Here is a 21,538-nt window from a genome sequence, read left to right as displayed (position 1 = left end):
CACTATTGTAGTCTCATCCGTACGTTGGGCGGTGCGCAGGTACAGTATACTGCAAGGAGCTGTGGAACAAACAGCTGGCGATTATTTGACTGTTGTTTCACTATCGATAAGCCGACTCGGAGTCCGTGCCGATCAGAAACAGTTCGGTATGGTATTGTATGGTATGACTTTCATCAAAGCCCACGTGATATCAATCAAATGATTTATTCTTTTGTTTTTCTGATGTCTCCGGAGATACTACATCTATTCAGTGCGCCAATCGCCTTGTATACTACTGTACTTATATCCTTTTTTTGTTTCCTCACCTCTCCATCTTGTGTAATCGCATATATCGGACGCTCATAAAGCAATCAGCGAGCCATTGGCCGGCAAGATGAGGCCTTTCCATCGCTCACTCCGTGCGCCGCGGAAGACGACTCTGCAGCAAATCCGGCATTTCCATCCGACAAGACCGTCGCCTTTCGTCAACGAACTATTAGACGCTTCATCCGCATTTATACAGGGTGTCCATTCAATCAGTGGCTTGTCATGGGCGGTATCCATTCCATTGACCGCATTGATCGTCCGATCAACCGTCGCAATGCCTTTACAGATATATACTAAGATCCAAGCGCGCAAAGAGCGAGATTTGGTCCCACTTCTCTCTTCCTGGAAGAAGCATTACAAAGACGATATACTGCGAAACCAATACAAAGTCGACGACGTTAACGACATTCAAAACCTTTCGGCTGCAACTCCCATACTAGCGCAACGTATGAAATCGAAACACGCGGACTTAAAAAAAAGATGGAACATCCCAAGATACTGGAAACCGCTTAACTTCCTCCAAATCCCGATTTGGATATCGGTCATGGAGGCACTCCGAGCCATGTCCGGAAACGACAAGGGCCTTATCCCGTATCTCCTGTCCCTCATCGAACCTACCAATTCATCCGGAGCCCCCCGTCTCCATCTAGAAGTCGAGCCCTCCCTAGCGACAGAAGGCGCGCTTTGGTTCCCCGATCTACTAGCAGGCGACACAACGGGTATTCTCCCAGCCGCATTAACGATGTCTATCCTACTCAACATCAGCGCCGGTTGGAAAGCCAAGAAGTTCTCGGAGATGGCCGATTTGCCGAAGATAGAGCTGTATAGGGCTTTGACTGTGCGCGGAATTAGAGCTTTCATCCAGGTCCTCGCCCTGAATGTCGGTCTTTCGTCTTATTACTATGAAATGCCGGCGGCGCTTTTGCTTTACTGGACTACTAGTACGAATATTGCCACGATGCAAACTGTTTTCTTGGATAAATGCATGTTCAGGAAGGAACCGCTGAAGCCCTGGAAGCAGATGCATATCGGGTACACTGCAAACAAAGAATGTGCTCCAGAGGAATCGATTTACAAAGCTACCATGAAGGACGCAAAGGGCTTCAAGGGACTCCATTAGGGTGATGACTGGATAATTAAGTGCTAGATGCACCTCTTACCAAATCGGCCGATGATAGCCGAGGCCCAGAAATAATTTTGCTCCGCCAGCACTCACATGCTACATGGGGTTCAGACCTACTCTTCATGATGTCCGAAGAGGCATCGGTGAAGGTCACACGAGTCAGACACAGGAGCGGTCATGTCCGCATCACGAGGCCCCGTCGAAGTCAATACACCTGTGCACAGGATGATACACTTAGCCTTAAACGTCGACTTGTTCCGACTTCGGCCAGTGACTCGCTCAGAGGACTATTTATCCTTATCTACACGGGTTGGCACGTGAAAGAAGGATACAAACAGTCGACTTAGGCGGAGAGCAAGCGATATACCTACCTTCTGTACTTCTCTTCTTGTATATATGATACCATCTGTATATAATAGATCATCCAACATACCAAAAATATACCATAATCACCATGAAATAATCAACAAAATACTCATATACCAGATAGTCGTCAATACAAGTAAAAGCAAACTTTCCGTCTACAGAGGCACCAAACTCAACACAGAAAAAGGCCCACCCTACCTAGAACTACCATAGGCGAGTGAGGCCTTGGAAAACGTATATTCTGCCGGCTAAGGGGTGGCGTTTGCTGCCTGCTTGATTGGTCTTGGTCTGTGGTCTGCTCTTCTTGGTGTGGTATTTACTATGTTATGGTATGGACTCGCATACTACGGTTCGAATAGACTCAGGCTCATGCACTCATAAGTGGTATCGACATGGAGGTTAGGCGTACATCTTTCATGCGAGTTTACGTAGATATATATAGTGGTGAAGAAATATATTACTCCTTTCAAAGAGATGCCATTCTAGCTGATATTCACATAGTAGATCACCACCCAAAACCAAAAGAACGCCAGATCTTACGACCATCTAGCATGAACATACTAAGTGCTTGGGGACATGAAAGTAGAAAAAGAAAAAGGAAGAATACTAAATGGACCCTACGGTTACGGGTCCCGTACGATAAGAAAGCAAGTAAGTGATAAGGTCTTACGCCATTGATGTCAGTTCTAGTATCTCTGGGATGGTTTAGAGCTTGGCTTTAGAGTTTTCTTCGAATGCGCTGGCTTCCTTGTTGATTTCGACAGTGCGGGTATCGGGGCTTTCGCCGAAGAAGATAACTTCTACTGTAACATCGTCGCTGAATTTATGTTAGTTTGTATCCGCTGATGGGTGAGAATGTGCTTATCACTTACCGGTAGCGGCGAGAATATGGGCTAGGGAGGGTCAGCAGTGCGCAGACCATGTCCTTATCCTTGCCGCCCATGGCGTTACGCACGAGATGGGTGGCAGCATTGTTGTCTTCGACTGTGAATCGGTCGGCGGCGCCTGAAATATCGTACTGCTGCTGGCGGATGGGGCGGCGCTGACCTTCGGTCCCCGCTTCTTGTGATGTTTCGACAGGAAGCTGTTTGCTTTCGAAACCGAACCAGCTCTTCAGCCATGTCTTGTTGCCGCCTACATTTCCAGCCTGCTGTTGCTCGATCCACTGACCGACAAGTCCGACAACTTCCTCGTTGCTCAGCATCTCCCAGAGACCGTCAGTAGCCATGACGAGAAAGTCTCCCCGGCTAGGTTCGACCTTGGTGGTAGTGATGACAGGTTCGGCGGTGACGTAGGGCGGTGTCTTCAGCAGAGGGTGAGGTGTTCTTCCGAAGAATTGCCGCTTGATCTTATCTTGAGTCTCTTTGCTCCACTTGTAGAACGCATCTCCAAAAGATCGGCTAGGCTCCAGTTGGCCTAGGATTCTTCCATTCCGTACAACGTTGGGCTCCCCAGGGTGTTCGGCCCGTAGACGCTGCATTTCGGAAGGAGTCCCGCCGGTCTGGTCTTCCGACAGCGCGGTTGCAGACCACTTTCCGTTCGGGCCACGACGACCAAGGACGGCCCTAGAATCACCCGCGCAGGCAACCTTCAAATCCTTTGACTGGGAGTCATAAAAGGCAAGAAGAGCGCAAGAGCCGGACAAAGCGGGGGCAAGTGTCTCGGCTGCGACTCTCCGCGAGTTAGACTTGAGCACCTTTTCGACACTGTTGTGCACAATATCATTGTCCAATCGGGTAAAGCCCTGCTTGATAGCTGCGTCGATAGCTGCAGGGGAAGGTGTAAGTAGCGAAGGATCAGCAGCCGCAGCCTTGTAAGTGGTGTTCAATTCCCGAGCCACGTAGGAAATGAGAACATTGCGCAACTTAGCGGAAGTCGTCCAGCCACTTGAAAACTAGTCAGTCCTATACAAGATTAATAATGAGTAAAGGTGGAAAAGCGTACGAATGCCCGTCGAACACGCCCCAGAACATCCAGTCGCTGTTGGCTTCGCCCTCTTTCGCTGTAGCTACTGTGGACGGCACCTCTACTATCTTTTCGGCATGATCGTCTTCAATGGGCGAGTTGCTAGGCACTTGCACCACATCATAGCGAACAACACCCTTGCCTCGGTTAACCAAGTACGACTCTTCATTCTTCCTCAGCTTCTGCGTAGCTTGCTCCGGTGTCAACATTTCTAGAAGTCGGCGGTCAGAGTCGTCCGTCTGTTTGCGAAGCGGTTCTTCTCCGTTAATAGTCGCGGTATAAAACTGATCATTATCCACCAGAAGAGCGCGGCGGGTTGACTCCGAAGGATCCTCAGCGTACGCCGTGGTGGAAGTAGATATGGTCCGGTTCAAGCCCGCTACTGCTGCCGACTGTGAACTGCCACCCTGATAAGCGTACCAGGCCCCAGATGCAACGACCGTCGATATCACGGCAAGAGAAAAGTTCCGGAGATGCATCGATGAGTGTAAGGTCGCGGGGATGAAAGAAGGGTGCTTCCCGGCGGAGGAGGGTCGGAGAGCTAGCGGATTGCTGCTAGAGAACGACACAGCACGCGGTTTCCTACCAGCAACTCTCCATACCGGTACACGACGCGCGCTACGGAAGGCGTGAAGGGCTGCACGTCGCATTGAGGAGGTGAGTAAATAATATAGTATAGAGAGTTGTAGGGTCCAGCGGCGCTGGAAGGAGACAGTATGATGACACCAGCTATTTACTAGTCTAATGGCGGAGACCTTTCGGGGTTTAATCGGACCCCAGCCATGACGGCTTATCATGTGATACCGTATTGTTTTGTCTTCGTATCGTAACGTCGTACCGATGTCCCGCGCTAATCCCAAGCAGGCTGTGTCGTCATTCCCCGCGGTTGTAAATGAACAAAAAGCACTTTTTACTGCTTATACATCAAAAAAACCAAATCACCAATTCCCCGCGCGGGCCTCAATAATCACACTACGCTTGGCTGATTTTTTAAACCTGTGGTCAGCCCTGAATGTCCTCCCGCGCGCTTCGCAAGCTGCAAAAGCTGCGCGAGCAAGAGTTGCAGCAAGCGTCGTTACAAGCAGAAGAAAACGATGAGTCAAGCGAAGATGAGCCAGTATCTCAGCCTTCAAAGCCGAAGTTGAATGCATTTGATTTACTGAACGCCGCCGATGATGAAGAGGAAGAGCAAGAGTCCGAGAACGATGCTCACAAGCCGGTGACGCAGCCAACGGAAGATATACCCGTCCCCGCGAAATCGGCAGAGTCGAAGAAAAAGAAGAAGAAGAAAAACAAGAAGAAGAAAGCTTCTCCGAAAGCTACCGATGAAGCAGCAGCGAATACCAAGGCAGATGATGAAGAATTAGACGAGATTGATCGAGCACTGAGGGAGTTAGCGGTTGACAACAACCGTTCTGCACAAGGCGATGCCTCGACGGCTGCAACAGGTAATAATCGCGACGCCTCGTTTCCAAAGACCCCGGCGGAGCTTCTCGCCATTGACCCGAAGTCTCTCAATGCGACGAATGAAATGCGAAAGTTGTTTGGGAACGTGGTGTTGGAAAACTTTGATCAGGAGGATGCTGGCGCGGGCCGCAGAAGAGACAGGAACCGGGAAACAATTGACCTCGGTCGCGCATTGACTGGTAGATATAGTCCTGCGAGTAGAGGTCAAAGTTTAGCAGGCGTCACGCTGCGACGCAACGTCCTGATGCAGGGCAAGGATGAATGGCCTCGCACCCCTAGTGGTGGCCTTGGGATGGAGCTGGTGGAGAGATCTCCAAATGGTCCTACGGTCTACCGGATTATTCACAACTCCTCCTATAGGGATGTGCAGATGCAGTTCGATATGTGTGTGGAGTCGATGGACCCTCAAAGAATGATTCACCTACTACAATATAATCCTTACCATATCTCAACCCTGCTCCAAGTCTCCGAAATAGCCAAGCATCAAAGTGACCACGCTGTTTCCGCTGATCTTCTTGAGCGGGCGCTGTTTAACATTGGACGGTCGGCTCATTCATCGTTTGGTACCAGCCTCAAGGAAGGTCAGGCAAGGCTGGATTTTGCGCATACGGCGAACCGGGAATTGTGGCTCGTCGGTTGGAGATACATTGCCAACTTGGGAATGAAAGGAACCTGGAGGACAGCCTATGAGTGGGCCAAGCTGTTACTGAGCCTCAATGACAGTGATCCATATTGTATCAGACTCATGATCGATCACCTAGCCCTCAGAGGCCGGGAGTACTCCCATTTTATTGAACTTTGTACACAAACCCGGCTGAGAGAGGAATGGGCTTCTCTACCAAATATTCAATGCTCACTTGCATTAGCATACCTCCGGTTGAACAAGCCTAAGGAATGTAGAGAGCAGCTTCGTCTCGCCATGTCGCGCTACCCATGGGTGTTTTGCAAGCTAGCACAAGAACTTGATATCCAGCCCATGCCTAAGCAGATCTGGGGCAAGATGCCTCCAACTGACGCCCATGAGTTGCTCACCGAACTCTACATTGTCCGCGCCAAGGATCTCTGGAACACACCCGAGGCAGTCTCGTTGATCGTGGAAGTTGCAGATACCTTGGTAGAAGAAGAAGAACCAGTTGAACCTCCTGAGATCACACTCGATATTGCCCGCCATGTGGTGCTGTCCGACATCCCTAAAGTCACAACGCATCTACCCACACGCTTTGTCTCCGGACGGATATCAGCGTCCGATCCACTGCCTCCCTATGACTCGGAGGCTTTCCGCCAACAGTCGGATCCCACCCCATCGTATTTGTCTCGGGTGCCGGAGGCTGGTCGCCCACAGTGGCTACGGGATCTTTTGGATCAGATGAACAATGGCGCTATTCGTTTCCCTGGGTTCCACGGCGGCGAAGAAGTACATGACGATGACGGTTCGACTGGCGAGGGTGAAGGCGAGACTAATACTACACGCCCACACCCTAACGCTGATCAGCAGCCACAACTTGAGCAGTGGCTGCTGGCAGATGGTCTTCACAGCCTGGAGGCATTTTTACGTCAGTATGGTGTCGATCGCGGTAATTGGGGGGAAGTCCTCGACTACTCTCCCTTGACTGAGTATGTAGATGCCTTGGACGCCCTCCAGCCTGATACTCGACAGCGGTTACTCCACGGTCCGATTCGGGACTCTATAGGTGAGATAGCGATTGATTTGTTGGAGGATGAACTTCAGCTACTGGAATATGATGAAGATGAGGATGTGTGATTATATCAACCCTCGATGCGTGTATAGTGACGGAATGATATACCATGATTGCATTACTCAAACTTATGGATTTAGAATTGTAGTTGTTATCTTGTAAGAATTGAAGATAGGCAGGAATAGTATGTCTCTGTATAGTTGATACCGTGTTTTCATTTCGTTGTATTTGTATTGTGGGGTAGAGGCTCGTGTACTGTTAGAATTATATATACATCACTGGCGGAGTCTTAGGGCAAACGTCATAACAGGGACTTCTATAACCAAGCATCCGTTTTCGGTTACACGCATCTGTTAAATTTAAGATCCGACTAAAAAGGTTCCCCTACTTGTATCTTATTGTTTACTCTCTCTGAAATATTCGATATTCCCTTATCAAAGGGGTGAAAAAGATGCCCCCTCACAATTCTCGCAGCTTAGTAAAACATTCTCCGAGAGGCAGCGGTTCCGCCCGTAACTATAATAAAATCCTACTTCGATCGTGACACTTGCTTCTGCCATGCGTGGGATTGTCCATATCTTGTTCGATGAGAACACTATCGGGAAAATTTCAATCATTAGATTGGATTTCGCCACTGCACTATATTAGTGACTCATGTGCTATCACGTTACATCCGAGCGCTTCGCGAGATAGCTAACTTTTTCCTTATCTCTGCTCACGGATCGCCGGCAGATTCAGACCATCGCTCACCCAAGAAAGAAAATGCCGTCACTGTGGTCGCAGGTCAGTATGGCTTCGGCAGAACCCGTACCATTAACCACCCGTGAAGCTGCCTCCGGACTCCTGGGATCGATTTCTTTGACCTGCTGGATCTTTGTCCTGGTATGTGTTTATCCGCTACGTTGCTCGATCGCGCTGCGATCCGTAGGTCCTTGCGAAGACAGTCTGCTAAACTACCTCTGCTAGGTACCTCAACTTATCGAGAACTATCGCAATGGCAATGCGGAGGCCATCTCTCTTGTCTTTCTCGCCGTTTGGTTCGTCGGTGACGTAACCAACCTAATCGGTGGGCTTTGGGCCGGGCTGGTTCCCGTAATTGTGGCTATCGCAGTTTATTTCTGTATCGCAGACGGTGTGCTTATTGGGCAATGCCTCTACTACAAGATGCGCAATTCGCGTCTTCAGGCTTTCCATCGTCGACGTTCCTCCGTCGAAACACCTGACCCGACCACCCCGTTGCTCGGCCGGCGCTTTAGCGACAGCCTTCGAGAAGGGCCGGCTTCGCGCCGTCGGTCATGTTCGTCGCAGCACCGTGACGGCCATGCTAACGGTCCCGACGATACGTTAGCGAAAATTGTCGAGGAGAACGAGGTCGGTCGTAGTGCCTGGGTCAAGAACTTCAGCAGTGTCTTGGCCATCTGCGTGATTGGAATGGGTGGATGGACTATCGCATGGCAATCTGGTGTTTGGCAGCCGGCACCTCAGGAGGATGCCGGGGGTGCCGAGATAGCCGTTGGAGCCCAGGTGGTTGGGTATTTCAGCGCGATCTGCTATCTGGGGTGAGTTTTGAAACTGAAATGGGAGTTTGAATAGTGTTCAGGATTGACAAATGTTAGTGCACGCCTGCCGCAGATCTATAAAAACTGGAAGGACAAATCTTGTGAGGGTATGTATTTCCGAACCACCAGGCAATGCATGTACGCGGCTAACTGGTTTACAGGACTCTCACTTTTGTTCTTTATCCTCTCCCTCCTGGGAAATTTGACTTATGGCGCTGGTGTATGTTTTGATTTACTCCTTCCTTCTTTTGTAAGTATGTCATTTGAGGCTGACAATGTACAATTTAGATCCTTTGTCATTCAACGGAGAAGAACTACATTGTTACAAACATACCTTGGCTGCTGGGATCGCTGGGCACGATGGTCGAGGATATCACGATTTTTATACAATTTCGTCTATATGCGGTTGCGGACTCGACAGCCGCAGGGCCATGATTGTCAAGGGCCAGGGTACAGTTACGCTAATAGTTTAGCGCGTTGATCGACTTGACGGGGACGCGGCGTCGTTCCGTTAGTGATTGCGCTTATCAAAAGTTGTGTCGAGTATTTTTATCTGTTAAAAAAGTTGCGGGGCTTAGGTGGCATGGCGTTTGTACTATATTTATATCTACTATGCATGACTCTGTTTTTTTTTTTAACCTTAGAGCGACGGACGGGAGTGGGCGGCAATTATGAATAATTTTATACGGACAATGCAAACAGAAACCTTTTGTTCATGGTCGCATGACAGACATGGCATGAGATCTGGGCACCTAAGCTCGAAACTAGCTAAACTGGGAACATATAACATAGAAACGAGGACGGCCAACACGATCTCGCCCCCGACCCATAGGTGTGCCACGACTGAAGTCTGATGGCCGGAATCATAGCGTCATCCGTTCCAGTACCTGTCATCGAACCCATCATACAAGCAAAGCGCCCAGTCCCACCGGATGTCTTTGTCCGTTGATCCCTTTTAAATTTCCCTTTTTGGTCATCGTGCGGTCGCGTAGTATGGGGTACAAGAAATGCGAGGGCGAAAAGGAGATATGGAAGAAACGAGGTGAAAAAGGAAATTAGGAAAGCCGAACGGGTGAAGACGCTTAGTCGAAAAGACCGAAGCCCATGTCCTCGTCGGACTCCTCCTTCTCTGTGTGCAAAAGTCAGCACTCCGCACACCTTCGCAGACTCTTCATGGATCGAATCATTACCTTCTTCCTTCTTCTCCTCAGCGGCGGCCTCAGCGGGGGCAGCAGCGCCACCAGCAGCGGCAGCAGCGCCGGCGGGGGCGGCACCACCGGAGCCGACGTTGGTCAGGAGATCCTTGATGTCCTTGCCCTCAAGAGCCTGTAAAATCGGAATATGTAAGTTGCTGAATTTTGACTTTGCGTTGTTCTATCTGTCGCTCGAAGACTGTCGGATATTTACCTTGGCGAAGATGGAAGTCCAGATGGGCTCAACTTCCTGAACCTTGGCGGCGGTCAGGAGAGTCTGGAGCTTGTCGGCCTGTGGTGAACAAAAGACACGATCAGCCAGTATTCCCAATGCAAAAATTTTCATCTCCCATTTTTCAACATGTCCCGCAATTTTCCACCTCTTTGCGACAACTTCGTGTTGTTCAATCGGTTTCCCACAATACCAACTCAAGATCCAAGGATAATACGTACGGTGACCTCGATGCCATCATCGGCAAGGATAAGGGCCGCGTAGGAGCAAGCGAGCTCGGCAGTAGACATGGTGGTCGATGGGGTCGTTGACTGGACTGGAGTCTCGAGAGGGATGGGTATAGGAAAGAGAGAAGAAGACGGGAGACTTTTAACTCGGCGTATCTTTGAGAGTCCGGTAGACGCCCAGAGCGGAACTGGTACTGTGTGCACCTAGGGCTCGCTTAGGGCCTTGTTCTGGCTTAGCGTCACCGCCCCTCCCGTGACTTTACACTAGCCCCGAATAGGCAATCCATGCCATCATCGTCTGATTGCATCTAATCCGCATGATGCAGTTTAGCCTCTAGATCGAAATATCTCCGTATCTCTCTCGCATTTTATTATCTCCGAAATACAGATACCACCCCGTTCCATATCGCACCGATCCATCACTTGACAATTTTCTCCCACCCATACTACCTCCTACCATCTAGAATATCCCGCTCCGGCGTCATGGATTCCCCCGCCGTCCCCGCTCCGTTAGATCCGCAAGAACAACCAATTCTCGACCGTCTGCTGCGCACCCGCGACGCTCTCCTGCTCATCAAGCAGGACAAGTCCTCCTATCTCAAGTCTCGCGACGTGCTTCCGCTATACGAGGAGGTGGTCTCTGAGGTGGAAAAGCTCAATGCCGTCCGGAAGGGGAAAGACCGCCGGCTGCCACATAACCGACGTTAGCACTGAGTGGGCCTTGCGTTTAGTATAAGTTGTATGAGAGCAGACTTGCTGACTGCTACTATTTCCCCGAGGCTCTAGTTGACTATGTACTGGATGATTGCTTTCAATTGATCTCGTTGCTCTTCTTGACGGTTGGTCGGAACAATGAGGCACCTGCAGTGTACGTACTTCCCAATAACATTTATTTGATCGGACCTGATTGAGACTGACTATTGGCTGTGCTCAAGGTATTCTTTGGCAACTACAGTTCAGGTAATTGAAGACAAACCACTTTCTTCCGGTTCTTCCGCTCTCTAACGTTCAAATAGCGACTTCTTGACCATTTGGAAGAGGCTGGCTTCTACAGTTCCAAAGATCTTAGCTCCATCACAAAGACTCTCGCACATGTTCACGAAACCATCGATCGCTGTCGCAATGTATACTCGCCCGCTTTATTGACACTCTTGGAGAGCCGACTGGAGAAGTGCCGACTTTTATTGGACAAGTTGCAGAGTGGTCTTGCGCAGCTGAGCCCTGAACTTGTGTCCACTCATGAGACGCTTGTGTCAATCCTGCGGTCAACCTCTGCCGTCAACACTCGCTCAAAGGTGTGCACTTATGAGTCCTACACAACCGCAGATTCTAACCCAGTGCATGTTAGTTCTCCGCATCGGAAGTGAATGCGCTACGGGATCAGTTGAAGAAGATCCAGGATTCATTGAAAGACGGCAATTTTGTTGGCGCTGATGGGGAACCTCTCCCGGGACAGGAAAATGTGAAAGGCTTATTGGAACGGTGCTGGATGTGGACGGAGATTGTTCTGCAAAGGTACGTCTCTCCCCAAATCCTACCGTTTCTCTGCTAACACTCCACAGGGAGGGAAAGATTGATGAGCGGTTCCAAGACCAGTACGAGCGGTTGGTTGAGATTCGCAACCAGCTTGATCGGCTGTCTGTAACACAAGCGTGGTCTCTCCGCGAGACTGACCTGTTCGGCTATCAACGAAAACTCGACCGTATTGACGAGGCACGTGTGAATGGAAACTTTGTCGATGCGGAAGGACAACTGGCGGACATTCATGCGCAACGAGTAAGGGTCCAGTGCATGTCAACAATCACATGTGTGCTAACGTGAACATGTAGACCCTCCTGTATTTGATCCGGAGGAGCTATGGATACATCTATGCGCTTCTAATCTCTTCAGAACCGGTATCTGAGGCATTGTTACCGGTGTATAACCAACTCCAAACACTGAAGCGCTGCCTCCTTGAGGTTAAGGAGTCTGGCGGCGTGGCGAATTCGCGCGAACTTTACCCATATAGTATGAAGGTAAGCCTGGGGGTTTGGGACATTCGAGGCACATGAAACATTGCTAATATAATCTAGCTTAACTCCATTGATAATATGCGAGTAGATGGGAAGTTCTACGTTGGCAGCGACATCCCCGAAGGTCAGGGTAGCGTGAATTCACTATTAGCGGAATGTTACGACATTGTATGGGAGCTGCGGGCGGCCGTGCAGGACGATCCAGACGACCGGAATGCCTGATTTGGTCTTTTCTTTACCATCTCTCATGTATTAATGGCGATCTGGAGGACATCTTGGGACGGACTTGGTTTGTTCGATCTCGGCGATCGTGAGGCTGTTTGCTCTTCTCGTATTCTATCGGGCGTTTTCTCTGGCGCATTACAATTTATGTTGTTGCTCCATGTGGTAGTTGTCATCAAATCTACTAATGTCAAAACTTATCAAATAGGTAATACCGTACCATACCTGAAAACTGGCGGCCCTTTGGCAGTAGAGATATGGGGCCCCGAGTAAAGTACGGTAAGATGGGTCCTTTGGAATGTCGGCCCGGCATCGGCGAAGGGACCGTCCAATCAGCATGGAGGTAAAAGGCAGCCGAAGGCCAAAATAAAAGAATATCGCCATCGAACTCAATTCATGTCCTTCTTTCTTCTTCCCCAATTCACTTACATTAAGGCGGCACGATGGTGAGGCAGCTTGTTTGGCAGCGGGCCACCGCCTCTCGTAGGGTACGTAAACCCCAATGGCTGCGTCCTACTCGATGATCTATACATCTCCCGTGTACTAACCTCCGGTATGAATCATAGCTGGCTCCGAAGTGCCTTCCCCCACAAGGACTGTTCAACCGCCGCGGTCTGGCCACGGAGGCTTCCTCGGTGTCCTCTCGCATGCCCCCCTACCCCAAAATCCTGCGCAACTTGGAGGAAGTCCGTCGTGTCTTGGGTTCGTCTCGGGCTCTCACCCTAGCGGAGAAGATCCTCTACGCCCATCTGGCGAACCCCGAGGAGTCATTGCTGTCCGGCACGGACAATGGACGTGATATTCGCGGCAAGGCGAACCTGAAGTTGAAGCCGGACCGTGTGGCCATGCAAGATGCCTCGGCACAGATGGCTCTATTGCAGTTCATGTCGTGCGGTCTCCCGTCGACCGCAGTGCCCGCTAGTATTCACTGCGACCATATGATTGTGGGTGAGCGTGGTGCCGACACCGATTTACCTGCATCGATCAAGGGTAATAGTGAAGTGTTCGATTTCCTGGAGAGTGCCGCCAAACGCTACGGTATTGAATTCTGGGCTCCCGGTGCTGGTATCATTCACCAGAGCGTCCTGGAGAACTACGCCGCCCCTGGCTTGATGATGCTGGGTACTGACAGCCACACCCCGAATGCGGGTGGTCTCGGCGCTATTGCCATTGGTGTCGGTGGTGCTGATGCCGTGGATGCGTTGGTTGATGCTCCTTGGGAGTTGAAGGCACCTCGCGTTCTGGGTGTGCGACTGGAGGGTAAACTCAACGGCTGGGCTGCTCCCAAAGACATTATCCTGCACTTGGCAGGCAAGCTCACCGTCCGTGGAGGAACTGGCTTCATCATTGAGTATCACGGACCGGGTGTGGAAACCTTGAGCTGCACTGGCCAGGCTACCATCTGTAACATGGGTGCTGAGGTGGGTGCTACCACTTCGGTGTTCCCATTCTCTCCCAGCATGATCCCGTATTTGCAGGCCACGCACCGTGGAGATGTCGCTAAGGCGGCCGCCGAGATTGCCGCTTCGGGCCCCAAGAACCTTCTGCGTGCCGACAACGGTGCCGAGTATGACCAGGTGATTACTATTGACCTGTCGACACTGGAGCCACACATCAACGGACCGTTCACGCCGGATCTGTCTGTTCCCCTTTCCGCCTTTGCCGATACTGTTCGCGAGAAGAACTGGCCCGAAACCTTCGGAGCTGGACTGATTGGTAGCTGCACGAACAGCTCCTACGAAGACATGACTCGTGCCGAGGATCTGGTCAAGCAGGCCTCCGCTGCGGGCCTCAAGCCCAAGGCGGATTTCTTTATCACCCCAGGTAGTGAGCAGATCCGGGCGACCCTCGACCGCGACCAGACGCTCTCCACCTTTGCCTCTGCAGGCGGCACTGTCCTGGCCAATGCATGCGGGCCATGCATTGGTCAGTGGAAGCGGACTGATGGCGTGGCTAAGGGCGAGGATAACGCTATCTTCACTTCGTACAACCGTAACTTCCCCGGCCGTAACGACGGCAACCGTCGGACAATGAACTTCCTGGCCTCCCCAGAGCTTGTCACAGCGCTGGCGTATTCTGGCCGTACTACTTTCAACCCTATGACCGACAGCTTGACCACCCCGAGTGGTGAGGAGTTCCGGTTCCAGCCCCCAACTGGCTCTGCGCTGCCCGCTGATGGCTTCGAAGACGGTAACCCCGACTTCAAGCCCACCGCGGCGGCCCCCGACGCGAGCTGCGAGGTGGTTGTGTCGCCCACTTCCGATCGATTGGCTCTGCTGGAGCCATTTGCTCCCTTTCCCAAGGGAAACCTGTCTGGTCTGAAGGTGCTGTACAAGGTCAAGGGCCAGTGCACCACGGACACCATCTCCGCTGCCGGCCCATGGCTCAAGTACAAGGGCCACCTGCCCAATATCTCCGCCAACACCCTGATCGGCGCCGTCAACGCAGCAACTGGCGAGACCAACGTCGCCTACGACGAAGCCGGCAAGCAGTATTCCATCCCCGACCTGGCCGCTCAATGGAAGGCCGAGGGAATCGAATGGCTGGTGGTCGCCGAGGACAACTACGGTGAGGGTAGCGCTCGTGAGCACGCCGCGTTGCAGCCTCGCTACTTGGGCGGACGCATCATTCTCTCTAAGAGCTTCGCCCGTATTCACGAGACCAACCTCAAGAAGCAGGGTGTCGTGCCTTTGACTTTCGAGAACCCCGCCGACTACGACCGCATTGACGCATGTGACAAGGTCGACACAGTCGGACTGTACGAAACCCTGCAGGCAGGCGGACAGGGCTCGATCAAGCTGCAGGTGACCAAGCAGAATGGCGAGGCATTTGAGATTCCAGTGAAGCACACGCTGAGCCCGGATCAGTCTGCATTCATCCTGGCAGGAAGTGCATTGAACTTGTTGGCGCAAAAGGCGGGAAAGTCTAATTAGATTGTACATATACCAATTCCGTTATTTTATTATGTCAATGTCAAATTTTCTTAAGACAGCTGTTTCCTCGTATTATTGATCTACTGCGATACCAGTACCTCTACATAGTATACCAAGACCTCCGCTCCGCTCCGCTCCCCACCAGCCCCACCACCTCCACAGCAATACATCGATCTGACTTCATAGCACATCTACACAGTCCAGGCACCATATAAACCAACCCCAACAACCAAACACCATAAGAAAACCAATCCATCCCAAACCATCCACCACAGCAAGACAACAAAAAAAAAAAAATCGAAGGAAAACAAACCCAAAGAAAAAGAAAATGGAAACCCTCCGCACCGCCTTCGCAGACCGACCCCGCCCTCTCCTCTCCTACGGCGTGCCCTTCGAAACCGCCGCCGCAAAACACATAAACGACCTCTTCCACGCTTCAAGAGTCTACATAATCTGCTCAAGCTCCCTATCGCGAAACACAGACGTGCTCGACCGCCTAAACACCTCCATCGGAAAAAACAAGATAGTGGGAACCCGCATCGGAATGCGGAGCCATACATATTGGTCCGAGATCCTGGAGATCGTGCACGAAGCAAGAGACAGCGGAGCGGATTTGATATTGACAATTGGAGCGGGGAGTTTAACGGATGGGGCGAAGGTTGTTGCTTTGGTGAGTTTATATTTTCCTTTTCCTATTTGTTGTTTCCTTCTATACCAGGGTGTCATTATCTGATCACTTCGTATATATACTTATGAGAAATAATGATTAATCTAACGATTTAAAAATACAAAGGCCCTATCCAACAACGTCCAAACAAAAGCCGACCTCTCCAAACTCCCCGTAACCCCCTCCCAACAAGCCACGATCCACGCCCCAACGATCCCCATAATCAGTATCCCGACGACCCTCTCCGCAGGCGAATATTCCAACTTCGCCGGCGCAACCGACGACACCACGCAACGCAAACACACCTTCCAGAGTCCGCTCAAGGGACCCGAGCTCGTAATCCTAGATCCAAGTCTCACGACCACGACCCCGGATTCCATCTGGCTCAGCACGGGGATCAGAGCGGTGGACCATTGCATCGAGACGTTCGTTGCTGTGGAACATACGAGCGAGAAGACGGACAGGCTTGCGTTGCATGCGTTGGGGCTTTTGGTGCCTGGGTTGCTGGGATGTAAGGTTGACAAGGGGGATGTGGAGGCGAGGTTGCAATGTCAGTTGGGGTCGGTGGATGCTATGGCGGCTTGTACGGCCGGGGTGCAACTAGGGGCTAGTCATGGGATTGGACATCAGTTGGGGCCGTTGGGGGTTGGGCATGGGGAGACGAGTTGTGTGCTTTTGCCGGCGGTTTGTAAGTTTAATGCGCGGCATGGGGCGAATGGAGAGCGGCAAGAGAGGGTGAAGGGGTTTCTTTTGAGGCAGGGGGTTGTTGGGGAAGTTTTAGAGAGGAGAGGGTTGGATGCCACGAAGGTGGATCTGGGGGATGTTTTGGATGTGGTGATTCGGGAGTTGGGGATGCCTCGGTCGTTGAAGGATGTTGGGGTTGGTCGGGATCAGCTGGATCAGTTGGCTGAGAATAGTTTGCATGATCGGTGGTGTAAGACGAATCCGGTGCCGTTGACGGAGAAGAGTCAGATATTGGAGATTCTGGAGATGGTGGTCGAGTAGGTTATTGGTTATATTTACTTGGTATTGGTACATATACTGTAGTTATATATTCCTGTATATATGGGTGAGGTAAGACTGTGTTGTGTGTATCTGCAATAATCTCATTTAATGACATCCCTAAAGTCCGTAGACGCTATAGGCTCGTAAAAAGTAAATCGACAAAATCCATATCATAGACATTCCTTGCAATCATCGCAATCTACTGGAAATAACTCCGCACCGCCGCCTGGTTGTCCGGGTTCACACCAGCCAGGATCTGGTCTGCGTTGAGTCCAGTGGTAGCCACCAACTGCTTCGCCGAGTTGGCCACCCGGGCGGCCGTCTGTCCTTGCAATGTCTCTGCCTCGAGAGCCTGGACAATGTATCCGAACACCTTGTCGGCGTTGGACAAGACAGTGGGGTTTTGCCTGCATAGTTAGTTAGCGCTATCTGGTGTAAGCATGAAATTAGTAACTTACTGGTCAATGAGTTGAGCCAGGAATGAGTAGGCATATGGAGCGGCCTCCTCATCGAATGTGATGGGCAGGGTGGTGATCCAGTTGGCCACGACCTCTTGTGGGTTCTGCACCTTGCCTGCATTGTAATGCAGGATCTTCGCAATACTGGCGGATGCGTTTTCGGTGGCAAACACATGTTCTTCCGTCCGGGACTGGTTAAACTGTGTTACCTGGAACAAACTGGGTAGGCTGGCCGCAACGAAATCGCCCCAGGCAGCGCCACCCTTCTGCGCGGCAACACCCACACCGTATGCGGCTGCTTGACGGTTGGCTGCGTTCTGATCTTGCAACCCTGCTGCCAACGGCTGCATAATGTGATCTTTATACTTCCACGACTCGGGCCCACAGAACTCCAGCACATCATCCATGATGCACAGAGCCCATTGGCGTTGCGTGGGGTCCTGGCTTGTGATGAACGCATCGTAGAATGGCATCAAAGTCTCCCACGTGGGCAGGAAGGATGTGCCTTGGTTCTTGAAGATCGTGTGGAAGGCCTTGTTCATATCGCTGAGCAGGTTCTGGTCATCTTCCACTGCGTACTCATATTCCAGGTTCTCCTCCTCACCGTCCTCGGCCTCAGCACGCTCCTCCAGCCGAGCCTTGACACGGACCTGGTAGTCCTCCAGCGTCGATTTGGCCGACTCGATGAAGGTGTGCAGGTGCTGCTGAGTGAGGCAGTTCTTGCCTACAACCTCCACGGATTCGTAGAAGCACTGGTACATTTCCGCCAGGGTATCAACCGTGGGCTCCGCGCTCAGCACCTCGATAATCTTCTCGGCCACCTTGTTCCACATCTGTGCGAACCCAGGTGATTGGTCACCGTGGGCCTTCTTGTACGAGTTCAAGAGCTGAGGGATCAACTTAGCCGAGGACACCCGTACTGGGTCGTGGAAGAAGAAAGCAAGGCCAGGTACGGCAATCTTCTCCATAGTCTCCAGCACGTACGGCTCAAAGGCAGCCTCCAAGATCTGAGCATAGATGGTGATCAATTCAATGGCGGTATTCTTGTCTTCCAGCGCGCTAGTCTTGATGCCGATAATCTTGCCCTTCAAAGGTACCAGCTCCCAGCCTTCATCCTGCTCAACCTGGTCAATCTGATCCTCATCATCTAGTAGTTGAATGTCCGCCTTGGCAGCCGCAACGGAGAGGAGAGGGGGCATAACACCAGGGAGATAAGGAACGAAGTCCTGACCCAAGACCCGGCACATGCGGCCCCAGCAGTGGAGCAGATACTGAGACTGCGGGTCGTCCGCATCGACGATGTTCTGTTGAATGTTGCCAAGCAACTGCACCAGGTTCAGAGCATCCTGTCCCATCTTTTCCTTACCCACGGCCAGCGCAATTAGCGTGGCACATTCCATTGCCTTAGCACGCAGAAGACGGTATTCCTTGGACTGCTCCTCCTTCAATACGTTAAAGAGCAAAGGCATCAGGGTATCATAATATTGATCGAAAGCATTTTCAGCGGAGTCAGCAATCGTAGCGATAGTGGAAAGAGCTTGTTCCTGAACGTAGCGCTTGTCGCTGCGCAGGAGCTGCAGAAGGTGGCGCAAAAGCTCGGCAAGGTAGGGCTCGAGGACCTTCCTCTCAGCCTCCTCGCAGAAGTTGACCAGAGCCGCGGCAGCGTGAGCCTGGACGCGAGGCTCGGCACTGTTCAACACTGGGATGATGTTGTTAAGCACAATGGCGTGGTACTTCTCCTGCATTGTGCCAGCAAAGTCGGTGCTCATCTGACCCAAGGCATTGCAGCCTGCATAGCGGACACGAGGGTGGGGGTCCTGGAGAGCGGGAACGACCAGTGCCAACACCTGGTCCAGTTCACCAACCATGAGGTCGCGGCAGCCTTCCGAGATAGCGGAGATAGCCATAAGGGCCGCATGGCGATCACGCCAGGCTGACGAAGACATCATCCGGGGGACCCAAGAGAAGGTAGCGGGAAGGACGACCTGTCCACCGAGCTTGTTTGCCAGACGGTCCATGCATTGTTCTCCAGCCACATGGTTGAGGTCGCTCTCCTCCAGATCAAGCTAGACAGGTCAGAATATGTGAGGCAGGGTGGACATGGACAACTTACATCCTCGGATGCGTTCCACTCGGAAGCATCATCATCATCAATACCGATGTCAGTCATGAGGCTCAGACATTGAGTCACCATCTCCTGTGCAAATTCAGGGTCCTTCTTGCACATATTTGGAGAGTAGTCTGCAAATGTGGCCATCAATTCCAAAGCGTTTTGGCGAACCTGGTCACTAAGATCCTTATCGGCAATCACGCTGATACTGAACTTCACCAGATTGTTGAACACGCTCTTGAACATCTTAGGAGAAATCTCAGCCAGCTCAATGAGGGCCAGGAATCCTGCAGAAAGCTCGTCGCTCTCGGACGATTCCTTCAGCGGAGGCAAAACGTTGAGGAGGTCTGGCACGAGCTGGAAAAACTTGGGCTGAGATTTCTTCGAAATCGAGCGGAAGAAGGAAGCGAAAGCCTCCATGGCAGCAATGCGCACCTGCAAACAGACGGTCAAAAAACCTGCAATTCCGCCAGGCGGTGCTGGAGAGTGAACGTACAGACACAACGTCATCCTTGAAACCTTTGCCGAACACACCCTGAACGGCGTCTTCGTGAGGCTTCTCAATGATTCCGGGGGTGGTCGAGAAAATGCGGAAAGCAGCCTCACGCAAGCCAGCATCGGGGGATTGGCTGGCCTGGAAAAGAACCCCAAGAAGCTCAGGCCATTGGTCACCTAGAAAAGTCACTCGTCAATCCTAGGATTTCCCAGGTCGTCCAGGCTGCATACCGTTATCCGTGTACTGTCTCGCAATCTCGGCCACTGCGTCGCCGATCTTCTTCCGGACATCCGTCACAGTCTCAGTCGTCAAACAGGTAACCAGCTTCTGTCGAATGACCAGGCGTTGCTCCCCAGTAAGTGTTGAGAAGAGCTCTTTGGCCTCATTCGTGACAGGGTCTTTGCGAGTCTTGGTAGATATTCTCCTGAACAGTACCGCGGCGAATGTACGTGTCTGTGGTAATCAATAAGAATGAGGATGAGGACCGGTTGTGGAGGAGGAGGCCTTGGAGCAAGGTGATCCGTCTCGGCGCTTTCATGCGACCTTCCCCCTTGTATTCCAAGTCGAGGCACTTACTACTAGTTCCTCTGCGCCTTGAATCTGCTCCGCTAAGCCCATCAGAAGGACATCCGGACGACCTTGAATCCAATCATTATTCAGCTGTTCTTCCGCCTGCGTACGGACTGTGTTGTCCGGGGTGGTCAACGCGCGCAGCAGCTGCGAGAGCGCGGAGTGGACCTCGGGGGGTAGCAAAGACATCTCGTCTGCTTAAGCTGAAGGGTCCAACCGAACGGAACACACGAAGTCGCGATCCAGAAAGACGTTTAAATGCCGGCTCAGTGCTGAACCCAGTCGGCGAGTGGGGTAGCGGTTAGATAGGATTTTTCTGGAATTGTTTTGGTGGGGGGAATATAGAGGGGGAAGTAGTGTCAAAAGACCCGTACTCAAGAAGATCAGTAAATGGATTATCTCTCAAGAAAACACACAGCTCAAACGCAAGCTCAGCATCCCAGCTGGTTCCAGAGCTGCGGATGAACTGGAGGGGAGAATTAGAGGTTCGCGAGGGAGCGAATAATGGATGTGGGATGAGGGAACTGAGCAACCAAAAGTCCAACCCAAAAAATTCCAGCGATTCGAGGCAACGCCGCGCTAGACCCAAACAGGGCATCCCCAGGCATCCAGGCATCATTGCAGAAACGACCACTCTAACTTGTCAGCATCCAATCTATGGACTAGCAACCAGTAGGATGGCAAACATGGTGCTCTACCGATCTAGAGTACCTGGTATCTAATTCCTTTGAATATACTATGCCGGTGGAAATTTTGAACAAAAGAAACCGAATCTTTTTCTATGCGCTGTAAATCACACTATGCTTTCACTAATAACAGCAACGGTATCCGAACAGCCAAAATCAGAAATGGATGCAGACAACAGCTAAAAGAAGGCCAAAAGAAGCGGAGAAATAGCGCTTTCAGGTTACACTGGCAAAAGGACAAAAG

General features: G+C 51.5%; 8 protein-coding genes across 8 annotated transcripts; 5 read left to right on the top strand and 3 right to left on the bottom strand.

Annotated features, from left to right (window-relative positions):
* Positions 1 to 132: 132 nt before the first annotated feature.
* F9C07_2277029 (putative mitochondrial export translocase Oxa2) lies at positions 133 to 2,231 on the top strand. Its single transcript, XM_041284556.2, has one exon. It carries the CDS (start codon positions 374 to 376, stop codon positions 1,424 to 1,426), a length of 1,053 nt encoding a protein of 350 aa, XP_041142283.1. The 5' UTR covers positions 133 to 373; the 3' UTR covers positions 1,427 to 2,231.
* F9C07_2277028 (phophatase 2C family protein) lies at positions 2,232 to 4,557 on the bottom strand (the record flags this gene model as incomplete). The annotated part of the gene is made up of 3 exons (XM_041289304.2): positions 2,232 to 2,612; positions 2,668 to 3,681; positions 3,740 to 4,557. 3 exons carry the CDS (start codon positions 4,555 to 4,557, stop codon positions 2,501 to 2,503), a joined length of 1,944 nt encoding a protein of 647 aa, XP_041142282.2. The 3' UTR covers positions 2,232 to 2,500.
* On the top strand, positions 4,536 to 9,135 carry F9C07_2277026 (Nulp1-pending protein). Its single transcript, XM_071510221.1, has 3 exons — positions 4,536 to 8,483; positions 8,541 to 8,590; positions 8,645 to 9,135. Exon 1 carries the CDS (start codon positions 4,773 to 4,775, stop codon positions 6,987 to 6,989), a length of 2,217 nt encoding a protein of 738 aa, XP_071363603.1. The 5' UTR covers positions 4,536 to 4,772; the 3' UTR covers positions 6,990 to 8,483; positions 8,541 to 8,590; positions 8,645 to 9,135.
* On the top strand, positions 7,714 to 8,918 carry F9C07_2225241 (PQ loop repeat-domain-containing protein; the record flags this gene model as incomplete). Its single annotated transcript, XM_041289320.2, has 5 exons — positions 7,714 to 7,806; positions 7,891 to 8,483; positions 8,541 to 8,590; positions 8,645 to 8,703; positions 8,772 to 8,918. 5 exons carry the CDS (start codon positions 7,714 to 7,716, stop codon positions 8,916 to 8,918), a joined length of 942 nt encoding a protein of 313 aa, XP_041142280.2.
* F9C07_2277025 (ribosomal protein P1) lies at positions 9,136 to 10,354 on the bottom strand. The gene is made up of 4 exons (XM_041289303.2): positions 10,130 to 10,354; positions 9,891 to 9,968; positions 9,674 to 9,809; positions 9,136 to 9,612 (listed from the first exon to the last, which is right to left on the bottom strand). Exons 1-4 carry the CDS (start codon positions 10,196 to 10,198, stop codon positions 9,566 to 9,568), a joined length of 330 nt encoding a protein of 109 aa, XP_041142279.1. The 5' UTR covers positions 10,199 to 10,354; the 3' UTR covers positions 9,136 to 9,565.
* F9C07_2277024 (uncharacterized protein) lies at positions 10,355 to 12,594 on the top strand. Its single transcript, XM_071510220.1, has 8 exons — positions 10,355 to 10,838; positions 10,922 to 11,003; positions 11,071 to 11,095; positions 11,152 to 11,430; positions 11,484 to 11,650; positions 11,698 to 11,911; positions 11,965 to 12,150; positions 12,208 to 12,594. The coding sequence occupies exons 1-8, from the start codon at positions 10,619 to 10,621 to the stop codon at positions 12,367 to 12,369; spliced, it is 1,335 nt and encodes a 444-aa protein (XP_071363602.1). The 5' UTR covers positions 10,355 to 10,618; the 3' UTR covers positions 12,370 to 12,594.
* On the top strand, positions 12,595 to 17,055 carry F9C07_2217353 (aconitate hydratase mitochondrial precursor). Its single transcript, XM_071509689.1, has 5 exons — positions 12,595 to 12,857; positions 12,936 to 15,173; positions 15,628 to 15,972; positions 16,096 to 16,614; positions 16,753 to 17,055. The coding sequence occupies exons 1-5, from the start codon at positions 12,813 to 12,815 to the stop codon at positions 16,972 to 16,974; spliced, it is 3,369 nt and encodes a 1,122-aa protein (XP_071363601.1). The 5' UTR covers positions 12,595 to 12,812; the 3' UTR covers positions 16,975 to 17,055.
* F9C07_2277021 (armadillo-type protein) lies at positions 17,056 to 21,383 on the bottom strand. Its single transcript, XM_041289302.2, has 6 exons — positions 20,615 to 21,383; positions 20,269 to 20,491; positions 20,039 to 20,214; positions 19,546 to 19,977; positions 17,433 to 19,498; positions 17,056 to 17,381 (listed from the first exon to the last, which is right to left on the bottom strand). Exons 1-6 carry the CDS (start codon positions 20,795 to 20,797, stop codon positions 17,174 to 17,176), a joined length of 3,288 nt encoding a protein of 1,095 aa, XP_041142276.1. The 5' UTR covers positions 20,798 to 21,383; the 3' UTR covers positions 17,056 to 17,173.
* Positions 21,384 to 21,538: the final 155 nt, after the last annotated feature.

The sequence above is a fragment of the Aspergillus flavus genome, chromosome 2 (genome assembly GCF_009017415.1).
Source record: "Aspergillus flavus chromosome 2, complete sequence".
Lineage (NCBI taxonomy): Eukaryota > Fungi > Ascomycota > Eurotiomycetes > Eurotiales > Aspergillaceae > Aspergillus > Aspergillus flavus.
Note: the sequence above shows the minus strand (reverse complement) of the source record. Positions and strands in the feature narration are given on the sequence as shown.